The 21781-nt window shown below is 44.0% G+C and overlaps 1 protein-coding gene across 1 annotated transcript in view; it reads left to right on the plus strand.

Annotated features, from left to right (window-relative positions):
- Positions 1-21781, plus strand: part of ttn.1 (titin, tandem duplicate 1) — a 174911-nt gene that overhangs the window by 124893 nt on the left and 28237 nt on the right. The window contains exons 160-170 of the mRNA XM_013915203.1: positions 155-442; positions 616-906; positions 984-1271; positions 1376-1658; positions 1773-2080; positions 2182-2286; positions 2621-2818; positions 2910-3206; positions 3297-3884; positions 3979-4281; positions 4432-21717. Of these exons, the coding sequence (XP_013770657.1) occupies positions 155-442; positions 616-906; positions 984-1271; positions 1376-1658; positions 1773-2080; positions 2182-2286; positions 2621-2818; positions 2910-3206; positions 3297-3884; positions 3979-4281; positions 4432-21717 (20235 nt within the window). The remainder of the gene's footprint in view (positions 1-154; positions 443-615; positions 907-983; positions 1272-1375; positions 1659-1772; positions 2081-2181; positions 2287-2620; positions 2819-2909; positions 3207-3296; positions 3885-3978; positions 4282-4431; positions 21718-21781) is intronic.

Below are 21781 nucleotides of genomic sequence, written 5' to 3' on the forward strand. Positions count from 1 at the left end.
TTTCGAGCCTATACAGCTTGGAGTAAGACAACATGCATGAAGAGGATGATGTGGACAAAATACTCATTTGCCTAATAATTCTGCACTCCCTGTATAAAGCAGACACTTTCCTTAAACATACTCATGAAATCATTCTCTCTCTGTGTTTGTACAGTTGCTCCTGAGGCAGAACTGAGTGCAGAGCTGAAGGATGGCCTGGAGCTACGTGCTGGTGCCACCATGAGACTGCATGCCACCATCAAGGGTCGTCCCACTCCCAAAATAACTTGGGCAAAGATGAACACTAACATTAAAGACCGTCAGGGCATCATCATCAAATCCACCCATGTTGACACCATGGTGATGGTGGAGAAAGTGAACAGATATGATGCTGGCAAATACATTCTGAGCTTGGACAGCTTAGCTGGCATGAAGATGTATACCATCGTTGTCAAAGTTTTTGGTCAGTACAGGAAGTTATTTCACTAAACAAATGCATTAATATTTTGCAGTGACTATAGTCAAGTCAGATTGATATTAGTCACTAATGGTTAGTCTTAGTTTCTTGATTAGTTCAATTTTACAAAAAAACAAAAAACAAAAACATTAGTATGAAGTGTTGTTTTATCTTTCCAGACACTCCTGGACCACCAGTTAATCTAATGGTGAAGGACACATGTAAGGATAGTGCCTCCATCTACTGGGATGCTCCTCTGATTAACGGTGGCTTTGAAATTACCCACTACATAGTACAGAAGCGTGACACTGAGAGGAAGGCTTGGTCTACCGTTTCCACCAACTGCAATAAGACATCATTCAAGGTTCCAGACCTAGATGCTGGGCGGTCCTACTGCTTCAGAGTGGCAGCAGTTAACCAGCTGGGTACTGGAGAGTTCTGTGAGACTGATGATTCAGTCAGAGCAACAGGTGGGTTGGATCATAACAGGTTATGTACTTGGATTTTGTTTCTCCAACTGTCATACTAATTACATTTAATTTTACAGAGGAGCCTGGGCCTGTCATGGACTTCAAGACCCTGCTGGTTACCAAGGATTCTTGCACTTTAAGCTGGAAGAAACCCCTCACTGATGGTGGTAGTCGCATCATCTGTTATGTACTTGAGGTTCTCAATGGTGAGGATAAATACAAGGAGCTAATGAGGTCTAAGAATATGCAGTACAGTGCCAAGGACCTGGTGGAGGATAGAGAGTATACCTACAGAGTCAAAGCTGTGAATGACACAGGAGAGAGTGCTCCCAAGGAGCTGAAAGTGGTTGCCAAGGACCAGATCAGTAAGTATCCCCTTTTATGAAACATTCAGACAAATAACTTAATAAGTAAGCACATAAAGTCTTTAAATATGGATATATTAAGTAGTTGTTCCTTTCCTATAAAGTTCTTCCCAGTTGTGACTTGAGGGAGTTGCCCAACATGTGCTACATTGCCAAGGAAGGCAGTACCGTCCGCCTGAAGATCCCAATTATTGGCAAGCCTACACCCAAGGTAACCTGGAAGAAGGGAGATGATGAAGACCTGACAGACACTGGCCGAGTGTGTGCCGAGTCCTCAGCAGTTAACACCACCCTCCTCATCAGGGACTGCCAAAGGACTGATGCTTCCAAATACACCATCACCCTGAGAAACAGTGCTGGAAGCAAAGAGTCCACCATCTTTGTCAGGTAAGGATCATGTAATGGAATTTAAAGGGTATTTTCCTCAAAATGAATTTCACCATATCCATACAACAGTGTCTACACATAAAAAATGTCAAAATGATCCTTTTTTCTTATTAGGGTGGTGGGTAAACCTGGCATTCCTGGAGGACCAGTAAAGTTCAAAGATGTTGCTGCTGATGGTGCCACACTAAAGTGGGGTCCTCCCAAGGATGATGGTGGCTCTGAAATTACCAACTATATCCTGGAAAAGAGGGACTCCATCACAAACATGTGGGTGACTGTGTCCTCTGTTGTGGAGACCAACACCATGAGAGTAACTGGTCTTCATGAAGGCACAGAATACATCTTCAGAGTATGTGCCGAGAACAAGTATGGGGTCGGCGAAGGACTCAAATCTGAGCCGATTGTAGCCAAACATCCATTCAGTAAGTACTGTATACTATTTCAAAGGCTGAATTGTGTTGTTATTCAATATTTATTTGTCTTTTTGGACTGCTAATCACTCTTCATCACTATTTTTGTACAGATGTTCCTGATGCTCCTGCTCCTCCTCAGATTATGAGCATGCGCCATGATTCAGCTTATCTTGCCTGGACTGATCCAAGGAAGACTGGAGGATCTCCTATTACAGGTATGGTCTGCTTTAACATTTCGCCAACCTCCTCTCTGGCTCAATTCCACAGCATGTCTTTTGCCCTGTCTTCTTTTCCTAACACAAAACCGGTTGCAGATGGCCGCTCCTCCCTGAGCATGATTCCCCTGAAAGGGGACCGTCTGATTGTCGAGGTTTCTCTGTATAACTGTAGGGTCTTTACGTGCCTTCAGATGACTGTTGTTGTTATTTTGGGTTACATAAATAAAACTGAATTTAATTGAACTATCAACAACTATGTTATTCTGTCCCGATATTCTTGATACATTTTATATGTCAACTTTGGTTTATTTTGCTTTGGTAATATGTGCAGGCTATCATGTTGAGTTCAAGGAGAGAAACAGTATGTTGTGGAAGAGGGCAAGCCCAGCTGCCTTGAAGATGAGAGAACATAAAGTCACTGGGCTGACTGAAGGTCTGGAGTATGAGTTCAGAGTGATGGCAATTAATTTGGCTGGAATTGGTAGACCAAGTGCCCCCACTGATCCACAGGTGGCCCTGAACCCCGTTGGTAAGTAAAAGAAAAAATTACAAACATCTTTACAAAAATGATTTTCAAATATAAAACAATACATTCATTATTGTCATATCTATACCGCTAGATGCACCTGGTAAACCAGATGTAATCAGCATTACAAGGAGCACTGTGACCCTCCAGTGGACTGAACCTCAGTTTGACGGTGGCCACCGACTGACGGGCTACATTATTGAGAAAAGAGACCTGCCTTCTAAAATCTGGGTAAAGGCAAACAATGTGAATGTTGTGGAACCTGCATTCACTGTCACTAAATTGCAAGAGGGCTGCAAATACGAGTTCAGAATTCGGGCAAAGAATGCTGCAGGCGCTCTCAGTCCACCCTCTGAGCAGACAGATACCATTATCTGCACAGATGAATATGGTAAGATGAGATATAAATCTATATTAAAACCATTCTGAATGTTTTCAGGCAGCATGATAAAAATAAAAATTTCCATTTGTCCTCCATCAGCTGCGCCAACCATTATAATTGATGCTCAGGTGATGGAAGGCTTGACTGTCCGAGCTGGCGATACTATCGTCATCACTGCCACAAGCATTTTAGGGAAACCTGCACCAACCTCCTGCTGGTCAAAGGGAGGAAAGTACTTTAAACCCTCAGATCTTGTTCAAATTGAGACCACTGCCACATCCTCCACTTTGTCGGTCAAATATGCTAGCAGGAAGGACTCTGGAGACTACATAATCACTGCCAGTAATCCCTTTGGTGTAAAGGAGGAAACTGTGAAGGTCAAAGTTCTGGATGTTCCTGGTGCTCCTGGACCCATTGAGTGCAGTGGTGTATCCTCAGAAAAAGTGACTCTTACATGGACAGCTCCTACTGAAGACGGAGGCTCTCCTATCAAGTATTACACCCTGGAGAAGAGGGAGACCAGCCGTTTGCTCTGGACTATCCTAGAAGATAACATTATTGATTGTCACTATGTGGCCAACAAACTCATCCAGGGCAATGAATACTTCTTCAGAGTGTCTGCTGTTAACCAGTATGGTGCCAGTGAGCCATCACACTCTGAGGCAGTTAAAATGGTAGATAGATTTGGTATGTATCATTTATTTTTGTTCTACAGTATATCTGGAAGAAGAATGCTAAATATTTGGATTCATCAATATATTTCTTTTATGGATCCACATAGGTCCACCTGGTCCACCTTCCAAACCAGAGGTTGAAAAAGTCAATGGACATTCAGCCACTGTGACCTGGAGAAGACCAACTGAAGATGGAGGAAGCGACATCATAGGTTATTGTGTTGAAAAGAAAGAGAAAAAAGGCATGAGATGGGTCAGAGCATCCAAGAAATCCATCACTGAACTCAGCTTTGAAGTCACAGGTCTCACTGAGGATGTGGAGTACGAGTTTCGTGTTCTTGCTGAGAACAGAGCTGGGTTTGGTGAGCCAAGTGAACCGTCGATGGTTGTCAGGACAATAGTTGTTGCCTGTAAGTAAATAGATGTGAAAAGCAAAAGGCTACCAGACTCTGACATAATATTTCAACAATATAACAACAGCTTTGGGATTTTTTTGTGTAAAATTCTAGATTTATTTTATTAATTATAATAATAATAATTTCTTCTTTTATATCTTATAGATCCACCTGGACCTCCAGTCAATCCAAGAGTTACAGACACAACCAAAACCACTGCCACTCTGAACTGGGGAAAACCTCTTCATAATGGTGGACTGGAAGTTACTGGATATGTCATTGAGCACAAAAAAGAAGGAACAGAAGAATGGGTTAAGGATACCCCATCATCTCCACTTAGGATCACTGAATTTGTTGTTCCTGAACTAGACACTGGTGCAAAATACTGCTTCAGAATTAGTGCTGTGAATGCTAAAGGAGTGGGAGAACCTGCCGAAACTAAGGAATTCACTGAGATTGTGGAGCATGCAGCTGAACCTGGAATGGAGCTTGATGTTGAGCTCAGAAGAACTCTTGTTGTCAGAGCTGGCTGCTCCATTCGCCTTTTTGTGCCAATCAAGGGACGTCCTACACCTACTGTCACCTGGACCAAGGAAGGCGGACCTGTTCCACGTGCAGTCATTGACAGCACTGAATCATTTACGATGCTGATCATTCCTGAGAGTTCAAGAATTGATGCAGGCAAATATGAGCTTACCCTCGAAAACTCAGCTGGAAAGAAGAGTGCTGACATACACGTGAGAGTTCTGGATTCACCTGGGCCTCCGCTTAACCTAAAACCAATCAAGATTGACAAAGAAAGCATTACGCTTCAGTGGGAAATGCCTCTCATTGATGGTGGTGCAAAGATCACAAACTATATAATTGAGAAAAGAGAATCAACACGCAAGGCTTTTGCTACTGTTGTTACAAAGTGCCCAACTACTTCAGTCAGAATTTGTGACCTGGGTGAAGGTTGTGAGTACTATTTCAGAGTGTCTGCTGAGAATGAGTATGGTATCGGTGAGGCGGTTGAAACTTCTGATCCAATTCGTGCATCCCAGACACCAAGCTCTCCAGAGAGCATTATTCCTACTGATATCACCAAGAACTCTATCAGCCTGGCTTGGACCAAACCTAAGCATGACGGTGGAAGCAGAATTACAGGATATGTCCTGGAAGCCCAGAAGAAGGGAACTGATCAGTGGTCTCATATTACGACGGTCAAGAACATGGATTTCACTGTGAAGAATCTCAATGAGAATGAGGAGTACATTTTCCATGTAATGGCTGTCAATCACTCAGGTAGGAGTATTCCAAAGGAGAGCAAACCCATTGTTGTCAAGGACTCTACTTCTTTGCCAGAGTTTGACCTGCGTGGAGTTTGTCACAAGACTGTTATTGCCAAGGCAGGAGATGATATCAAGGTTGAAATTCCAGTTATGGGACGTCCTAGACCAACTGTCTCTTGGCAGAAGGATGGCGCAGCCCTGAAACTCACACAGAGGACCAATGTAGAAACTACTGCTGCTACAGTCATTATCAGTATCAGTGAGTGCACCAGAGCTGACAGTGGTGTATACACCATGACAGGAAAAAACATTGTTGGATCTGTGACAGACAGCATCACTCTGAAAGTTCATGATGTACCTGGTCCACCCAAAGGACCCGTTAAGATTGTGGAAATATCTCGTACTTATTGTATCTTTTCATGGGACGCTCCTGAGAATGATGGAGGGGTTCCCATCAACAACTATGTCATTGAAATACGAGACACCACTTCTCAAACATGGACTGAGTTGTCGTCTACCGTCATCCGCACAATGTTTAAAGCCATCCGGTTAACTACTGGATCAGAGTATCAGTTCAGAATAAAGGCTAAGAACAGATATGGTGTTGGACCTCCTATTACTTCAGAGACAGTGGTGGCTGCCTATCCATTCAAAGTCCCTGGTCCTCCAGGTACTCCTAACGTTGTTGCATTTACCAAAAACTCAATAACAATTGGCTGGAATGAGCCTGTGAATGATGGTGGAAATGAAGTCATTGGCTACCATGTTGAGAGGAAAGAAAGAACCAGCATAATGTGGTATAGGATTAGCAAGGGTCTTGTAAAAGGAAATATCTTTAAATCCTCTGGACTTGAAGATGGAGTTGCTTATGAGTTTCGTGTCATGGCTGAAAACATGGCTGGAATTGGTAAACCCAGCAAGGCCTCAGAACCGATATTGGCCTTGGACCCTGTTGACCCACCAGGTCAGCCTGTGCCAATATCTGTCAACAAGAATGCCATTACTATTCAGTGGACAAAGCCTGAGTATGATGGTGGGTTCAAAATCACCGGCTACATTGTGGAGAAGAGAGAACTGCCTGCTGGTCGCTGGATGAGAGCCAACTTTACCAACATAATTGAAACAACGTTCACTGTTAGTGGACTAACTCAAGATGCCTCATATGAGTTCCGTATCATAGCCAGAAACTCAGCAGGTGCAATGAGCATACCTTCTGAGCCTTCAGATCCTATTATCTGCAAAGATGACATTATCGAACCACGCATTATGGTAGATGCCATCTTTAGGGATGTTGTTCTACTAAAGGCAGGAGAGTCATTCAAGCTTGAAGCTGATATTGCTGGTCAACCAACACCATCTATGGTTTGGACCAAAAATGGAAAGGAGGTTGAGAATACAATGAAACTGGAAGTTAGGTTCACTGAACTGACAACTACTCTAACCAACAAGGACTCTATAAGGCCAGATGGAGGTGAATTCATTTTGACTGCCACTAATGTTGGTGGATTTGCAAAGCACATTTTTAATGTTAAAGTGCTTGACAGACCAGGACCACCAGTTGGACCTCTTAAGGTAACTGATGTCACAGCTGAGAACTGTGCACTCTCCTGGGCTCCACCTGCAGATGATGGTGGTTCCAAGATTGAAGGATATGTGATTGAGAAGCGTGAATCAAGCAGACTGGTTTGGACCAGTGTTGTTTCAGACCTCCAAGATACACAATACAAGGTTACTAAGCTGCTCAAAGGAAACGAATACATTTTTAGAGTAATGGCAGTGAACAAATATGGAATTGGCGAATCGCTTGAATCACAACCCACTATTGCAGACAACCCATATGTGATTCCAGATCCTCCTGAGAATGCTGAGGTGACAGCTATCACTAAAGATTCAATGGTTGTCATGTGGCAAGCACCTAAGAGTGATGGTGGAACTCCCATCACCACCTACCATATTGAAAGAAAAGATAGAATGGGCCTCCGTTGGGTCAAGTGTAACAAGAGGAAAGTCAAAGATCTGCAGTTCAAGGCAACAGGTCTTGTTGTTGGACATGAATATGAATTCAGAATTATTGCTGAGAATGCTGCCGGATTGAGTGTACCAAGTGTGTCTAGTCCATTCTACAAGGCCACTGATGGACTATACAAGCCTGAAGCTCCATGCAACCCCAGAATCTTGGATACAACCAAGTCTTCAATTACTGTGGCTTGGAACAAACCTGCATTTGATGGTGGCTGTGAAATAATGGGCTACATTGTAGAAACATGCATCCCATCTGAAAAGAAGGAAGAAGAGGAATGGACCATTGTGACACCCAAGGAAGGTCTTCCTGCTACCTCATTCACCATTGTTAACCTGAAGGAGAATCAAGAGTACAAGATTCACATCTCTGCTGTCAATAGTGAAGGAATTGGAGAGGCAGCATCTGTACCTGGTAATCCAAAGGCAGAGGACAGGCTTCTCCCTCCTGAGATTGATTTGGATGCGGAACTTCGGTCAGTTGTCAGGCTTAGAGCTTGCTGTTCACTTAGACTGTTTGTGCCTATCAGAGGCAGACCACCCCCTCAGGTAAAATGGACCAAAGGAGATGGGGAGCCAGTTGAGAGGGCAATCATTGACAGCACAACATCATACACATCACTGATAATTGAAAATGTCAACCGATTTGACAGTGGAAAGTATAATCTTACTGTTGAGAACAGCTCTGGCTCCAAGACAGTTACAGTACAAGTCAGAGTGCTTGATACACCAAGTGCCCCACAGAATCTGAAAATTACTGCTGTGACAAAGGATGCTGTGACTCTGACTTGGGATCCACCAGTGAATGATGGTGGAGTTAAAATTAAGAATTATGTTGTTGAAAAACGTGAGTCTACAAGAAAAGCATATGCCACAGTCAATGCTCTCTGCTATCAAACCACCTTCACTGTTGACCAGCTCCTGGAAGGATGCAACTATTACTTTAGAGTTTTAGCGGAGAATGAGTATGGCATCGGCTTGCCCATTGAGACTGGTGAATCAGTTAAGGTGTCAGAGAAACCACAGCCTCCTGGCAAAATCACTCTTAAGGATGTTACCAAAAACAGTGTCACTCTCTCCTGGGAGAAGCCAGAGCATGATGGTGGCAGTAGAGTGGGCTGTTATGTTGTTGAGATCCTGCCTAAGGGTGCTGACAAGTGGACCCAAGCACTGATCGTAAAAGAAACAGAAGCTACTATTAGTGGACTAAATGCAGGTGAAGAATATATGTTCCGTGTTGCTGCAAGAAATGAAAAAGGAACAAGTGATCCACGTCAGATTGGAGTCCCTGTGATTGTAAAAGACCTTGTTATTGCACCTGCTGTCAAAATGTTGTTCAACACATTTACTGTGTTGGCAGGAGAAGACTTGAAAGTGGAGGTTCCTTATATTGCACGCCCCAAAGCAACAGTTTCATGGGTAAAGGATGGTCTCCCTCTTAAGAGAACTAGCAGAGTAAACTTTGGTGCTACAGACACAATGCTGAACCTCACTATAAAAGAAGCTACTAAAGATGATGTTGGACACTACATTATTACTCTTACCAACACAGCAGGAGAGACTAAAGCAGATATTGGCATTGTTGTTCTTGACAAACCTGGCCAACCAGGTGGTCCAGTTAAGGTAGAGGAAGTCACTTCTGACAGTGTAACCATCTCCTGGAATCCACCAGAGTATGATGGTGGTTGCACCATCAAAAGCTATATTGTAGAAAAGAGAGACACATCTACAACTGCCTGGATGGTTGTATCTTCCAACGTAGCAAGGACCAAAATTAAGGCAGGCAGGCTGAAAACAGGTTCTGAGTATCAGTTTAGAATTACTGCAGAAAACAGATATGGAAAAGGTCCAGCTCTTCTATCACCATGCATTTTGGCTCAATACCCATATAAACTCCCAGGCCCTCCAGGTACACCATCCATTGCAGTCTGCACCAAAGATAGCATGGTGGTCACCTGGAATGAACCTGTCATTGATGGTGGAAGTTCTATCTTGGGCTACCACCTTGAACGTAAAGAGAGGAACAGCATCCTTTGGGTCAAACTAAACAAATCTCTTATTACAGACCAAACCTTTAAGACCACTGGTCTAGAACCAGGAATGGAGTATGAATACAGAGTGTATGCTGAAAACATAGTTGGAATAGGCAAAGCAAGTAAAGTGTCGGAGGGCTATATTGCTAGAGATCCTTGTGATCCACCTGGCACCCCAGAGGCAATAAAGATTACTAAGGACTCAGTGACTATTGTTTGGACCAAACCTGAGTATGATGGTGGTGCAAAGGTTACAGGCTACATTGTGGAAAAGAAGGAGCTTCCAGAGGGTCGTTGGTTGAAGGCTAATTTTACTAATGTAATTGAGACGGAATATTTAGCAAGTGGACTTGTGGAGGGCAATCAGTATGAGTTTCGTGTCATTGCCAGAAATGCTGCTGGTGTTTTCAGTATTCCTTCTTACAGCACTGGTCCAATTACTGCCAGAGACGAGATTGAGCCACCGCGCATAAGCATTGACCCAGAGTATACACAGAATATTGTGGTCAGTGCTGGCGACAACTTCAAAATTGATGCAGATGTTCATGGAAAACCACTGCCCTCTATCCACTGGATGAAGGGAGAGCAGGAACTAGGCAACACAATTCACAGGGAAATCAAGAACACACCCACCAAAGCTTTTATATCTGTTAAAGAAGCTAAACTGTCTGATGGAGGGCAATACATTTTGCTACTGAAAAATCCTGGAGGAGAAAAGACTGTACAGGTCAATGTTGTTGTTCTAGATAAACCTGGAGAACCACAAGGGCCTCTTGTTGTCACAGGAATAACCAAAGACAGATGCTGCCTTGCATGGAAACCACCATTGCAGGATGGTGGCAGCAAGATCTGTCACTACATTGTGGAGAGAAGAGAGACAAGCAGACTAATCTGGACTGTAGTTGAACAAAAAGTGGAGAACATTTGTCTAAAAGTTACTAAGCTCCTGGAGGGAAATGAGTACATCTTCAGAGTCCGTGCTGTCAACCAATTTGGAGTAGGCGCACCACTTGAATCTCCTGCTGTCATAATCAAGGATCCATACATGCTACCTGGATCGCCCAAGAACTTAGAAGTTTCAAATATTAAAAAGGATTCAATGGTGCTTACCTGGGAGGCTCCTTCTGAAGATGGTGGCAGTCCTGTAACTGGATACATAATTGAGAAGCATGACAAAGAAGGTGTAAGATGGACTAGGTGCAATAGGCAAACAGTCACTGATTTGAGTTTTAAGGTCAAAGGACTTTTGGAAAGCCACAATTATGAATTCAGAGTTGCAGCTGAGAATTCTGTTGGTGTTGGTGAGCCAAGCTCCCCAACTGTTTTCTACAAAGCTCTTGATCCTATCTTTAGGCCTGGCCCACCACATAACCCAAGAGTTACAGACACTACAAGAACATCAGTATTCCTGTCATGGGGAAAACCCATTTCTGATGGAGGCTGTGAGATTCAGGGATACATTGTTGAGTGCTGCACTACTACTGCTGAAGCACCTGCTGCTGAAGGAGCTGCCACAGACACAGTTGTTGAAGAATGGATAATGTGCACACCAGCTACAGGTGTTAAGAAGACTAAGTTTGAAGTTGCAAATCTGAAAGAAAACCAGGCATACAAGTTTAGAGTATGTGCAATCAACAAAGTAGGAGTTGGTGAGCATGCTGATGTTGCTGGAATTGTTGTTGCTACGGACAGAGCAGATGAGCCAGACCTTGACATTGACCCAGAACTAAGAAAAATTGTTACCATTAAAGCTGGTGCGTCCCTAAGACTCTTCATTCCTATCAAAGGCAGGCCCACACCTACTATAAAGTGGGACAAAGATGAAGCTCCCCTTAAAGAGAGTGCTCAGGTTGAGATAACCAGCAGTTATACATTGCTTGTGATTGATAAAATGAGCAGAAATGACAGTGGAAAATACACAGTCTCTGCAGAGAATTCCAGTGGAACCAAATCTGCATTGGTTGTTGTCCGCGTCCTTGACACACCTAGTGCTCCTGTTAATCTTAAAGTGAAAGAAATTACAAACCAGTCAGTAACATTGGAATGGGAACCACCTCTGTTGGATGGTGGATCCAAGATCAAAAACTACATTGTTGAAAAAAGAGAAAGCACACGCAAAACATTTGCAGCTGTTGTCACAAATTGTCATGCTCTTTCATGGCAGATCGAACCACTCCAGGAGGGCTGCAGTTACTACTTCCGTGTACTTGCAGAGAATGCTTATGGTGTTGGTCTGCCTGCAGCAACGGTTGATCCTCTTAAGGTCTCAGAAGTGCCCCAGGCTCCAAAGAGTTTAATTGTTACAGATCAGACAAAAACAAGCATCTCTCTGGCCTGGGAGAGGCCAGAGTATGATGGTGGTAGCAGGATCATGCAGTACTTGCTTGAGGTGCAGCTGAAGGGTCAAGAGAAATGGTCTGCTGTAAACACTTTTAAGACAATGGAAGCAACAGTCTCCAATTTGAACCCAGGAGAGGAGTATCTTTTCAGAATTACAGCTGTCAATGATAAAGGGAAGAGTGATCCCAAAGTCCTTTCCGGGCCAGTGATGACCAAAAACTTGGTCTTTGAGCCAGATGTCCGTCCAGAATTCAGCAGCTACAGTGTTCATGTGGGCAAAGACATTAACATTGACATTCCTATCTTTGGACGTCCTAAACCTACCATCACATGGACTAAAGATGGCGCTCCGTTGAAGTTTACTACAAGAGTCCATATTGTCAATACACCAACACATACAACACTAAGCATAAAAGAGGCAGCAGGCGATGATGGTGGTATGTACAGCATAAATGTTGCCAACTCAGCTGGAAAGAAAGACACAACAATTGAAGTCATTGTACTTGACAAACCTGGCCCTCCATGTGGCCCTGTGAGATTTGATGAAATCACAACACAGAGTGTCACTATATCATGGGACCCACCAAAACACAATGGTGGATGCCAAATTTCAAACTACGTTGTACAGAAAAGAGATACGACTACTACAACATGGGAGAATGTTAGTATCAACTGGGCCAGAACCACCATAAAAGTACCTAGACTAAAGACTGGAGCTGAGTACCAGTTCAGGATCATTGCCCAGAACCGTTATGGTAAAAGCCATGGTCTGGATTCATCTGCTGTAGTTGCTCAGTACCCATACAGAGAGCCAGGCCCTCCAGGCACTCCTTTCATCTCTTCTCTCTCTAGGGACCACCAAATTGTTGAGTGGCATGAACCTGTCACAGATGGAGGCAGTCCTGTTCTTGGCTACCATCTTGAAAGGAAAGAGAGGAATAGTATTCTCTGGGTCAAGATCAACAAGACTCTCATCCACGAGACAAGTTTCAAGAGTTACCCCTTGGAGGAGGGTGTTGAATATGAATACAGGGTTTATGCTGAAAATATTGTTGGAATTGGAAGGAGCAGCAAAGTCTCAGAGGGATGTGTTGCCCGTGATCCATGTGATCCTCCTGGAATACCAGAGGCCATCCATGTGACCAAAGACACCATTGTCATTCAGTGGACTAAACCAGAATATGATGGTGGAAGCAATATCACTGGCTATATTGTGGAAAAGCGTGATCTGCCCGAGGGCAGGTGGGTAAAGGCAAATTTTACTAATGTGATTGAGACCCAGTTTACAGTGACTGGTCTGACTGAAAATGCACAGTATGACTTTAGAGTCATTGCTAAAAATGCTGTTGGCACTGTCAGCAAACCATCATATAACAGTGGACCTATAACTGCAAGTGATGCTGTGGAGGCACCCAAATTCTCCATTGATCCTGCATTCACCAAGACCATTATTGTCAATGCTGGAGAGACATTCAAGCTAGATGCTGATGTACGTGGCAAGCCGCTGCCAACAATCCAGTGGTTCAAAGATGACAAACCAGTTGAAAACACACTTCGACTAGAGATCAGAAACACAGAAAACCATGCAATGATTGTCATTAAAGACTCCATTAGAGTTGATGGTGGAACTTATACACTCCAGCTGAAAAATGAAGCCGGTAGTGAGACTGTTCCATTTAAGGTTTTGGTACTGGATAAACCTAGCCCATGTGAAGGACCACTCCATGTCACTGGAGTCGCTGAAGATAGATGCACACTGGTATGGCACCCCCCTCTACATGATGGAGGTAGTCCTATTACACATTACATCATTGAAAGAAGGGAGACAAGTCGTCTAGCTTGGACTGTTGTTTCTAGCAACTGTGGCATCACATGCTACAAAGTTACCAAATTACTGGAAGGTGACGAGTATATGTTCCGTGTAATGGCAGTTAATAGTCATGGTGTAAGTGAGCCACTGGAGTCTGGTGCAGTAATAATGAAAACTCCATTTGTTCTCCCTGGTCCACCTCACATTGAGGATGTATCTAACATTGCCCATGATGGTATGACCATCTCTTGGTCTGCCCCTGAGACTGATGGTGGCAGTGAAATTACAAATTACATAATTGAGAAAAAGGATAGAACCGGGATCAAATGGACCAGATGCAACAGACAGAAGGTCACTGATCTCTCATTTAGAGTTACAGGCCTGACCACAGGCCATGAGTATGAATTCAGAGTGGCTGCTGAGAACATAGTTGGAGTGGGAGAGCCAAGCCTTGCAAGTTCATACTACAAGGCCTGTGATCCCAAGTACAAACCTGGAGCCCCAGGATATGTGCATGTGATTGACTCAACAAAGACTTCTATTACTGTGTCATGGGGTAAACCTCTGTCTGATGGTGGCAGTGTCATTCAAGGATATATTGTTGAAGTCTGCAAGGCTGAAGAGGAAGAATGGACCATGGTCACTCCTCCAACTGGCCTGCGTGTCAACAAATATGAAATTACAAAGCTTACTGAGGGTCAGGAGTACAAGATTCAAGTGTGTGCTCTGAACAAATTGGGAGTTGGCGAGCCGGCAGTTCTGTCTGGAACAGCTAAGCCTGAAGAAAGGGTCGAACCACCTGAGATCCACCTTGACTCTGAGCTGAGGAAGGGCATTGTACTGAAAGCAGGCGGCTCTGTTAGAATCAATATTCCATTTAAGGGCAGACCAACACCTGAGATAAAGTGGACTAAGGATGACGGAAACCTGACTGAAAAACCAGTGGTCGAGAAAGCTCATAATTTCACACAGTTGTCTATTGACTCATGTGACAGAAGTGACTCAGGAAAATACACCCTCACACTGACTAACAGCAGTGGCACTGTGTCTGAGGTTATTTCAGTTAAAATTCTGGATGCCCCTGGGGCCCCACAGAACCTTGTTGTTAAAGAAATCAGAAAGGACTCTGTCACTCTTGCTTGGGATGCTCCATTGATTGATGGAGGTGCCAAAATCAAGAACTATGTCATTGACAAACGTGAATCAACAAGAAAGGCATATGCAAATGTGTCCACAAAATGCACCAAAACAACATTCAAAGTTGAGAACTTGATTGAAGGTGCTATGTACTACTTTAGAGTCATGGCTGAGAATGAATATGGAATTGGGCCGGCTGTGGAAACAAAGACTGCCTCCAAGGCCTCTGAAGTACCACTGCCTGTTGGAAAGATCTTCCTCAATGATGTCACTAAATCCAGTGTCTCACTGGCCTGGGAGAAACCTGAGCAGGATGGAGGGAGCAGAATTGCTGGCTATCTAATTGAGATGCAACCTAAGGGTACAGATAAGTGGGGAGTTGCAACAAATACAAAAACATGTGAAGGTACTGTCACAGGCCTTACAGCTGGAACAGAATACCTATTCCGCATCATTGCTTACAATGAAAAGGGAAAGAGTGAGCCAAAAGCACTTGCTGCACCTGTGATTGCCACTGACATGACCATGGAGCCCAGCATCAAAATTCCATTCAACACTTACAGTGTATTAGCTGGAAAGGATCTAAAGTTAGATTTTCCTGTTCTTGGCAAGCCAAAACCTAAAGTCACCTGGGCCAAGGATGGTCAGCCTTTGAAGGTGACATCAAGAATGAATATAATATCCACTAAAACAACAACGGGAATAGAAATTACTGAGGCATGCAAGGAGGACTTTGGCAAATACACAATTACAGCAGCCAACACCACTGGAACAACCGCAGAGGATGTATCTGTCATTATCCTCGACAAGCCTGGTCCACCAAAAGGGCCAGTCAAGATTGTTGAAGTGAGCAACACCTTTGTCCACCTCTCCTGGGACCCCCCAGAGTACACCGGTGGATGCCAAGTAAAGAATTACATAGTAGAAAAGAGAGACACAACCAGTACAACATGGCAAACAGTCACCACTCAGCTAGCTAGAACAGCTTTTAAGGTCAGCAAGCTGAAGACAGGTTCAGAATATCAGTTCAGAATCATAGCTGAAAATAGATATGGAAAGGGTGCGCCTCTGGATTCCAAGGCCATTGTGGTGCAATATCCATTCAAACCACCGGGTCCTCCAGGAACACCACATGTGAAATATGCAACTAAAGAAATGATGATCATTGAATGGAATGAGCCAGTCAATGATGGTGGAAGTGCAGTTATTGGCTACCATTTGGAAAGCAAGGAAAGAAGCAGCATTCTATGGAGCAAACTGAACAAGACTCTCATTACAGACACACAATTCAAGATCGTTAACCTTGAGGAGGGTATTGGATATGAATTTAGAGTTTATGCTGAAAATATTGTTGGCATTGGCCGATGCAGTAAAGTATCCGAGTCCTTTGTTGCTCGCGACCCATGTGATCCTCCTGGTACCCCAGAAGCTGTATCTATTTCTAAGAACCAGATCAGGATTCAGTGGACTAAGCCTCAGTATGATGGTGGTAGCAAAGTGAATGGATATATTGTGGAAAGGAAAGACCTCGCCTCTCCTGATGGACGCTGGGTAAGAGCTAACTTTACCAATATAGTTGAGACTGAGTACACTGTCACTGGTCTAACAGAAAATGAGCAATATGAATTTAGAGTTATTGCAAGAAATGCAGCTGGCATCTTTAGCGAGCCATCTGACAGCTCTGGACCTATTACTGCTACTGATGAAATTGAACCACCAAGGGCCTCAATGGATCCTAAATACAAAGATGTTATTGTTGTAAATGCTGGAGAAAATCTGCTTCTGGATGCAGACATCTATGGAAAACCAATTCCTGAGGTGCTCTGGCTGAAAGAGGGCAAGGAAATGGACAAAGCTTTGCGCATCGAAGTGAAAACTACACAGAAACGTGCAGCAATGACGATTAAGGATGTAACCAAGCTTGATAGTGGCCACTATGACCTCATCCTCAAAAATCTGGGTGGTACAAAAGTGTTCCCTATCACAGTTAAAGTCCTTGATAAACCAGGTCCACCCACTGGACCCATGAAGATTACTGGAGTCATGGCCGACAGGTGCATTCTTGCCTGGTCTGAGCCAGCTCTAGATGGCGGAGCCAGTATCACTCACTATGTGCTGGAGAAGAGAGAGACTAGCAGGTTGTCCTGGACCGTGGCTGCATCAGACATCAAGGGTCTGTACCATAAAGTAACAAATTTGCTTCCTGGAGATGAATACATTTTCAGAGTCAGAGCAGTGAACAAATTTGGCATTGGTGACTATCTGGAAAGTGAACCCATTATTGCACGCAATCCTTACAAGCCTCCTAGCGCTCCTGGAACTCCAGAAGCCAGTCTGATCACAAAGGACTCTATAGTTTTGTCGTGGACAGCTCCTGAACAGACTGGTGGAGCTGAAATTGAAGGCTACCATCTTGAAAAACGTGACAAAGACAGTGTACGGTGGACAAAATGCAACAGACAAAAGCTTACAGACGCTCAGTTTAAAGTCACAGGTCTGAGCACAGATCACTTCTATGAGTTCCGTGTTGCTGCTGAGAATGAGGTTGGAATGGGAGATTTCAGTGAGCTGTCCCTGTTCTACAGGGCATGTGATGCCATAAGACCACCTGGGCCTCCGCACCATCCTAAAGTAACAGACTACACAAAGTCCTCTGTCTCTCTGTCTTGGGGCAAACCTGACTTTGATGGCGGTGCTTATATCAAGGGATACATTGTTGAAATGAGGGAGTATACACCGGTACCTGAGTCAACAGAGGAGGCAGAGATAGCACCAGCAGTAGAAGCACCAGTTGAAAAAGAATGGACAATGTTCACTCCACCCAGTGGCATTCAAGCCACCAAATTAACTATAACAGACTTGAAGGAGGGTGGAGAGTACCAGTTCCGTGTCTATGCAATAAATTCAGAAGGAGTGGGGGAGGCTGCTAATGTCCATGGCACAGTGGTTACTTCTGACAGGGCAGAAGCACCAGAGATAGAACTTGATGCTGAACTCAGAAAGGTTCTATCTGTCCGTGCTGGTGGGACTCTACGCCTCTTTGTCACCATCAGAGGAAGACCTGAGCCTGCTGTAAAATGGGAGAAAGTTGACAGTACCCTTACAGAGCGTGCTGTAATTGATACTACTAGTTCATTCACCATGCTTGTCATTGACAATGTTAATCGCTTTGACAGTGGCAAATACTCACTAACACTAGAAAACAGTAGTGGGAAAAAATCTGCAATTGTTGCAGTGAGAATTTTGGATACACCAAGTGCACCACAAAACTTTACCGTGAAGGAGCTAAAAAAGGATTCAGTGACTCTTGCCTGGGATACTCCACTTACTGATGGTGGCTCTAAAATCACAAACTACATCATAGAGAAGAGAGAGTCTGTTAGGAAGGCCTATGCTGCTGTCACCAGCAACTGTACAGCAAACTCATTTAAGGTAGAAGACCTGCCAGAAGGTGGAATTTTCTACTTCAGAATCTGTGCTGTTAATGAATATGGCCAAGGCCAGATGGTCGAAACCAAAGAAGTAAAGGTAGCTGAGGTACCTTTGCCACCAAGCAAGGTTACCCTTGTAGATTTGACCAAGACTAGTGTGTCACTGGCTTGGGAGAAACCTGCTCATGATGGTGGATGCAAAGTAATGTGCTACAATGTAGAATTTAAGCCTAAGAGTGGGGATAAATGGGGCACAGCATGTACAGTTAAGGTACCGGAAGCAACTATTCCTAATTTAACTCCAAATGAAGCTTATTTATTCAGAGTTGTTGCAATCAATGAGAAGGGGAAGAGTGAGCCAAAGGATCTTGGCTTACCTGTGGTTGCAAAGGATGTTGCTATTGAACCATCTATCAACTTGCTGTTTACCACATACACTGTGAAGGCTGGAGGTGACCTCACTTTTGAGGTTCCAATAAGAGGCAGACCAAAGCCCGCTGTGTCCTGGAAGAAGGATGGCCTTCCTTTGAAGCAAACCACATCAGTTTCTATCTTAAACACTGCAGCCTCATCCAAAATCATTATCAAAGAGGCTAAGAAGGAACATGTTGGGAAGTATGAAATGACTTTGGCAAACACAGCAGGAACTGTTACAGCAGATATTGGAGTCATTGTCCTTGATAAGCCAGGTCCACCTAAAGGAATTAAGGTGGATGCAGTGACTTCAGACAGCATCTCCCTTTCCTGGTCCCCACCAGAATATGATGGTGGCTGCTCCATCAGCAACTACATTGTGGAGAAGAGAGACACAAACACACAGGAATGGCAGATGATAGCAAGTAATGTTGCTAGAACAGCTTTCAAAGCTGGCCGCCTTACACATGGAGCAGAGTATCAGTTTCGTATTTATGCTGTTAACCGCTATGGAAAGAGTAGCTATCTGGATTCACCTGGAATCACTGCTCAGTACAATTTTAAACAGCCCGGACCTCCTTCTACACCCATAGTGAAACTGGCCACCAAGTCTTATATGCTGGTGACTTGGAATGAGCCAGTTAGTGATGGTGGTAGTCCTGTTCTGGGCTACCACCTGGAAAGGAAGGAGCGTTCTAGCATTCTTTGGACAAAGATGAACAGAGGAATGATCAAAGATACAGAGTACAAAGTCACTGGAATTGAAGAGGGCATGATGTATGAATACCGTGTATATGCTGAAAATATTGCCGGTATTGGTAAATGTAGCAAGGCTTGTGAAGCCGTAGCAGCAAGAGATCCATGTGACCCTCCAGGTAAACCCATTATCATTGCAATCACCAGAACATCAGTCTCCTTATCTTGGGAAAAACCAGAATATGATGGTGGAGCAAAGGTTTCTGGTTACACAATTGAACGCAGAGACCTTCCAGAAGGACGATGGACAAGGTGCAACTTCACTAATGTACCTGAGACCCATTATGATGTGACAGGCCTTACAGAGAACAGCCAGTATGATTTCCGTGTCATTGCAAAGAATGCAGCTGGACTGTTTAGTATACCATCAGACAATACTGGTCCCATCACTATTAAAGATGATGTGGAGCCACCACGCATCATGATTGATGTGAAGTTCAGAGAGACCGTGTTTGTGAAAGCCGGAGAAACTCTAAAGATTAATGCGGATCTTGCGGGACGTCCTGCTCCTGTCATTTCATGGACCAAGAATGGCAAAGAAATCGAGCTAAGAGCTAGAATTCAAATTGTTTCAACAGACACCAGCACGTGTCTCACTATGAAGGATTGTATCAGAAGAGATTCTGGACAGTATGCCCTGACTTTACAAAATATTGGTGGAACAGTTACCATGCCAATAAACTGTGTGATTCTAGATAGGCCAGGACCCTCAGCAGGACCACTTCAGATTACAGGTATCACAGCAGCAGAGTGCACTCTGTCTTGGGGTCCACCTCAGGAATCTGGTGGTGCAGACATCACTCATTATGTTGTTGAAAAACGTGAGACCAGTCGGCTGTCATGGACACTGGTGAAGGCAGATGTCACAAAAACATTCTTTAAAGTCACAGGTCTGCTCAAGGACAATGACTATATCTTTAGGGTTCTTGCTATTAACAAGCATGGTGTTGGTGAAGCTCTGGAGAGTGATGTTATAAAGGTTACAAATCCATACACCTTTGCCACTGCTCCAGCTAGTGTTGATGTCACTACTATAACTGGAGACTCAATGACCCTCACCTGGTGCAAGCCAGCCAATGATGGAGGCAGTCCCATTACTGGATATGTGATTGAGCGGCGTGAGAAAACAAGCATGCGTTGGGTCCGTGTGAACAGAGATCCAGTTCCTGAATTTACCACAATAGTAACTAAACTCCGCAAGGGTTGTGAATATGACTTCCGAGTTTATGCTGAAAATGCAGCTGGTTTGAGTCCACCGAGTGAACCATCTGCAACATTCAGAGCAGTAGATCCTCTGGTCATTCCTTCTCGTCCAACCAAGCCAAAGATTGTGAATTCAACCAAAGACACCGTGTCTATTGTCTGGAAACCACCAACAGATGATGGTGGTGCTCCTATCCTTGGATACAGTGTAGAATACAGAGACTACATCCAGAAACCAGAGGAAGAGGAAGAAGAAGAATATGAGGAGGAAGAGGAGGTACTTGAGTCACCTGAAGAACTAGCAAGATGGGTTGAGGCCATCCCTCTTACAAAGAGCTTAGAATTCACCATCACTGGATTGAAGACAGATGCAGAATATGAATTCTGTGTTAAAGCAATCAATAAAGTTGGCAGCAGTGTGCGTAGTCCATATTCAAATCCATCTGCCGCAAAGGACAGAACTGCAGAACCATCATTTGATGTTGACATTGAGATGCGTAAAGTGCTCTCTGTTAAGCATGGTACAGCATTTACTCTTAATGTGCCATTCAAGGGAAACCCTTTGCCATCAGTGACATGGGCTAAGGAGGGTGTTGATCTGAAAGTCAGAGGAACCATTGAATCAACAGAATCCAGCACTTCATTGACTATTGAGAAGTCAACTAGAAATGACTCTGGAGAATACACTGTCACAATTGAATCACCACTAGGAAAAGCAACATTGCCTGTGGTTGTCAAAGTACTTGACTCTCCAGGACCCCCAGTGAATGTTAAAGTATCTTCAGTGACCAGGGATTCTGCAACCCTCACTTGGGATCCTCCAGAGAATGATGGTGGTGATGCAGTAAAGGCCTACCATGTTGAAAAACGTGAGGCCAGTAAGAAAGCCTGGGTGTCTGTGACTGGCAACTGCCACACTCTGACTTACAAGGTGGAAGACCTACAGGAGGGAGCTATCTATTATTTCAGAGTTATTGGAGAAAATGAGTATGGAGTGGGTGTCCCTCAGGACGCTAAGGCTGGGACAAAGATCACAGGTAACATATGCACTGAGTGCTTATATTTGTAAAGGTTTTTTCTTTAAAAACATCATAAATCAAT

Source organism: Pundamilia nyererei, unplaced genomic scaffold (genome assembly GCF_000239375.1).
Source record: "Pundamilia nyererei isolate P.nyererei 1_Seehausen unplaced genomic scaffold, PunNye1.0 scaffold00269, whole genome shotgun sequence".
Taxonomy (NCBI): Eukaryota; Metazoa; Chordata; class Actinopteri; order Cichliformes; family Cichlidae; genus Pundamilia; species Pundamilia nyererei.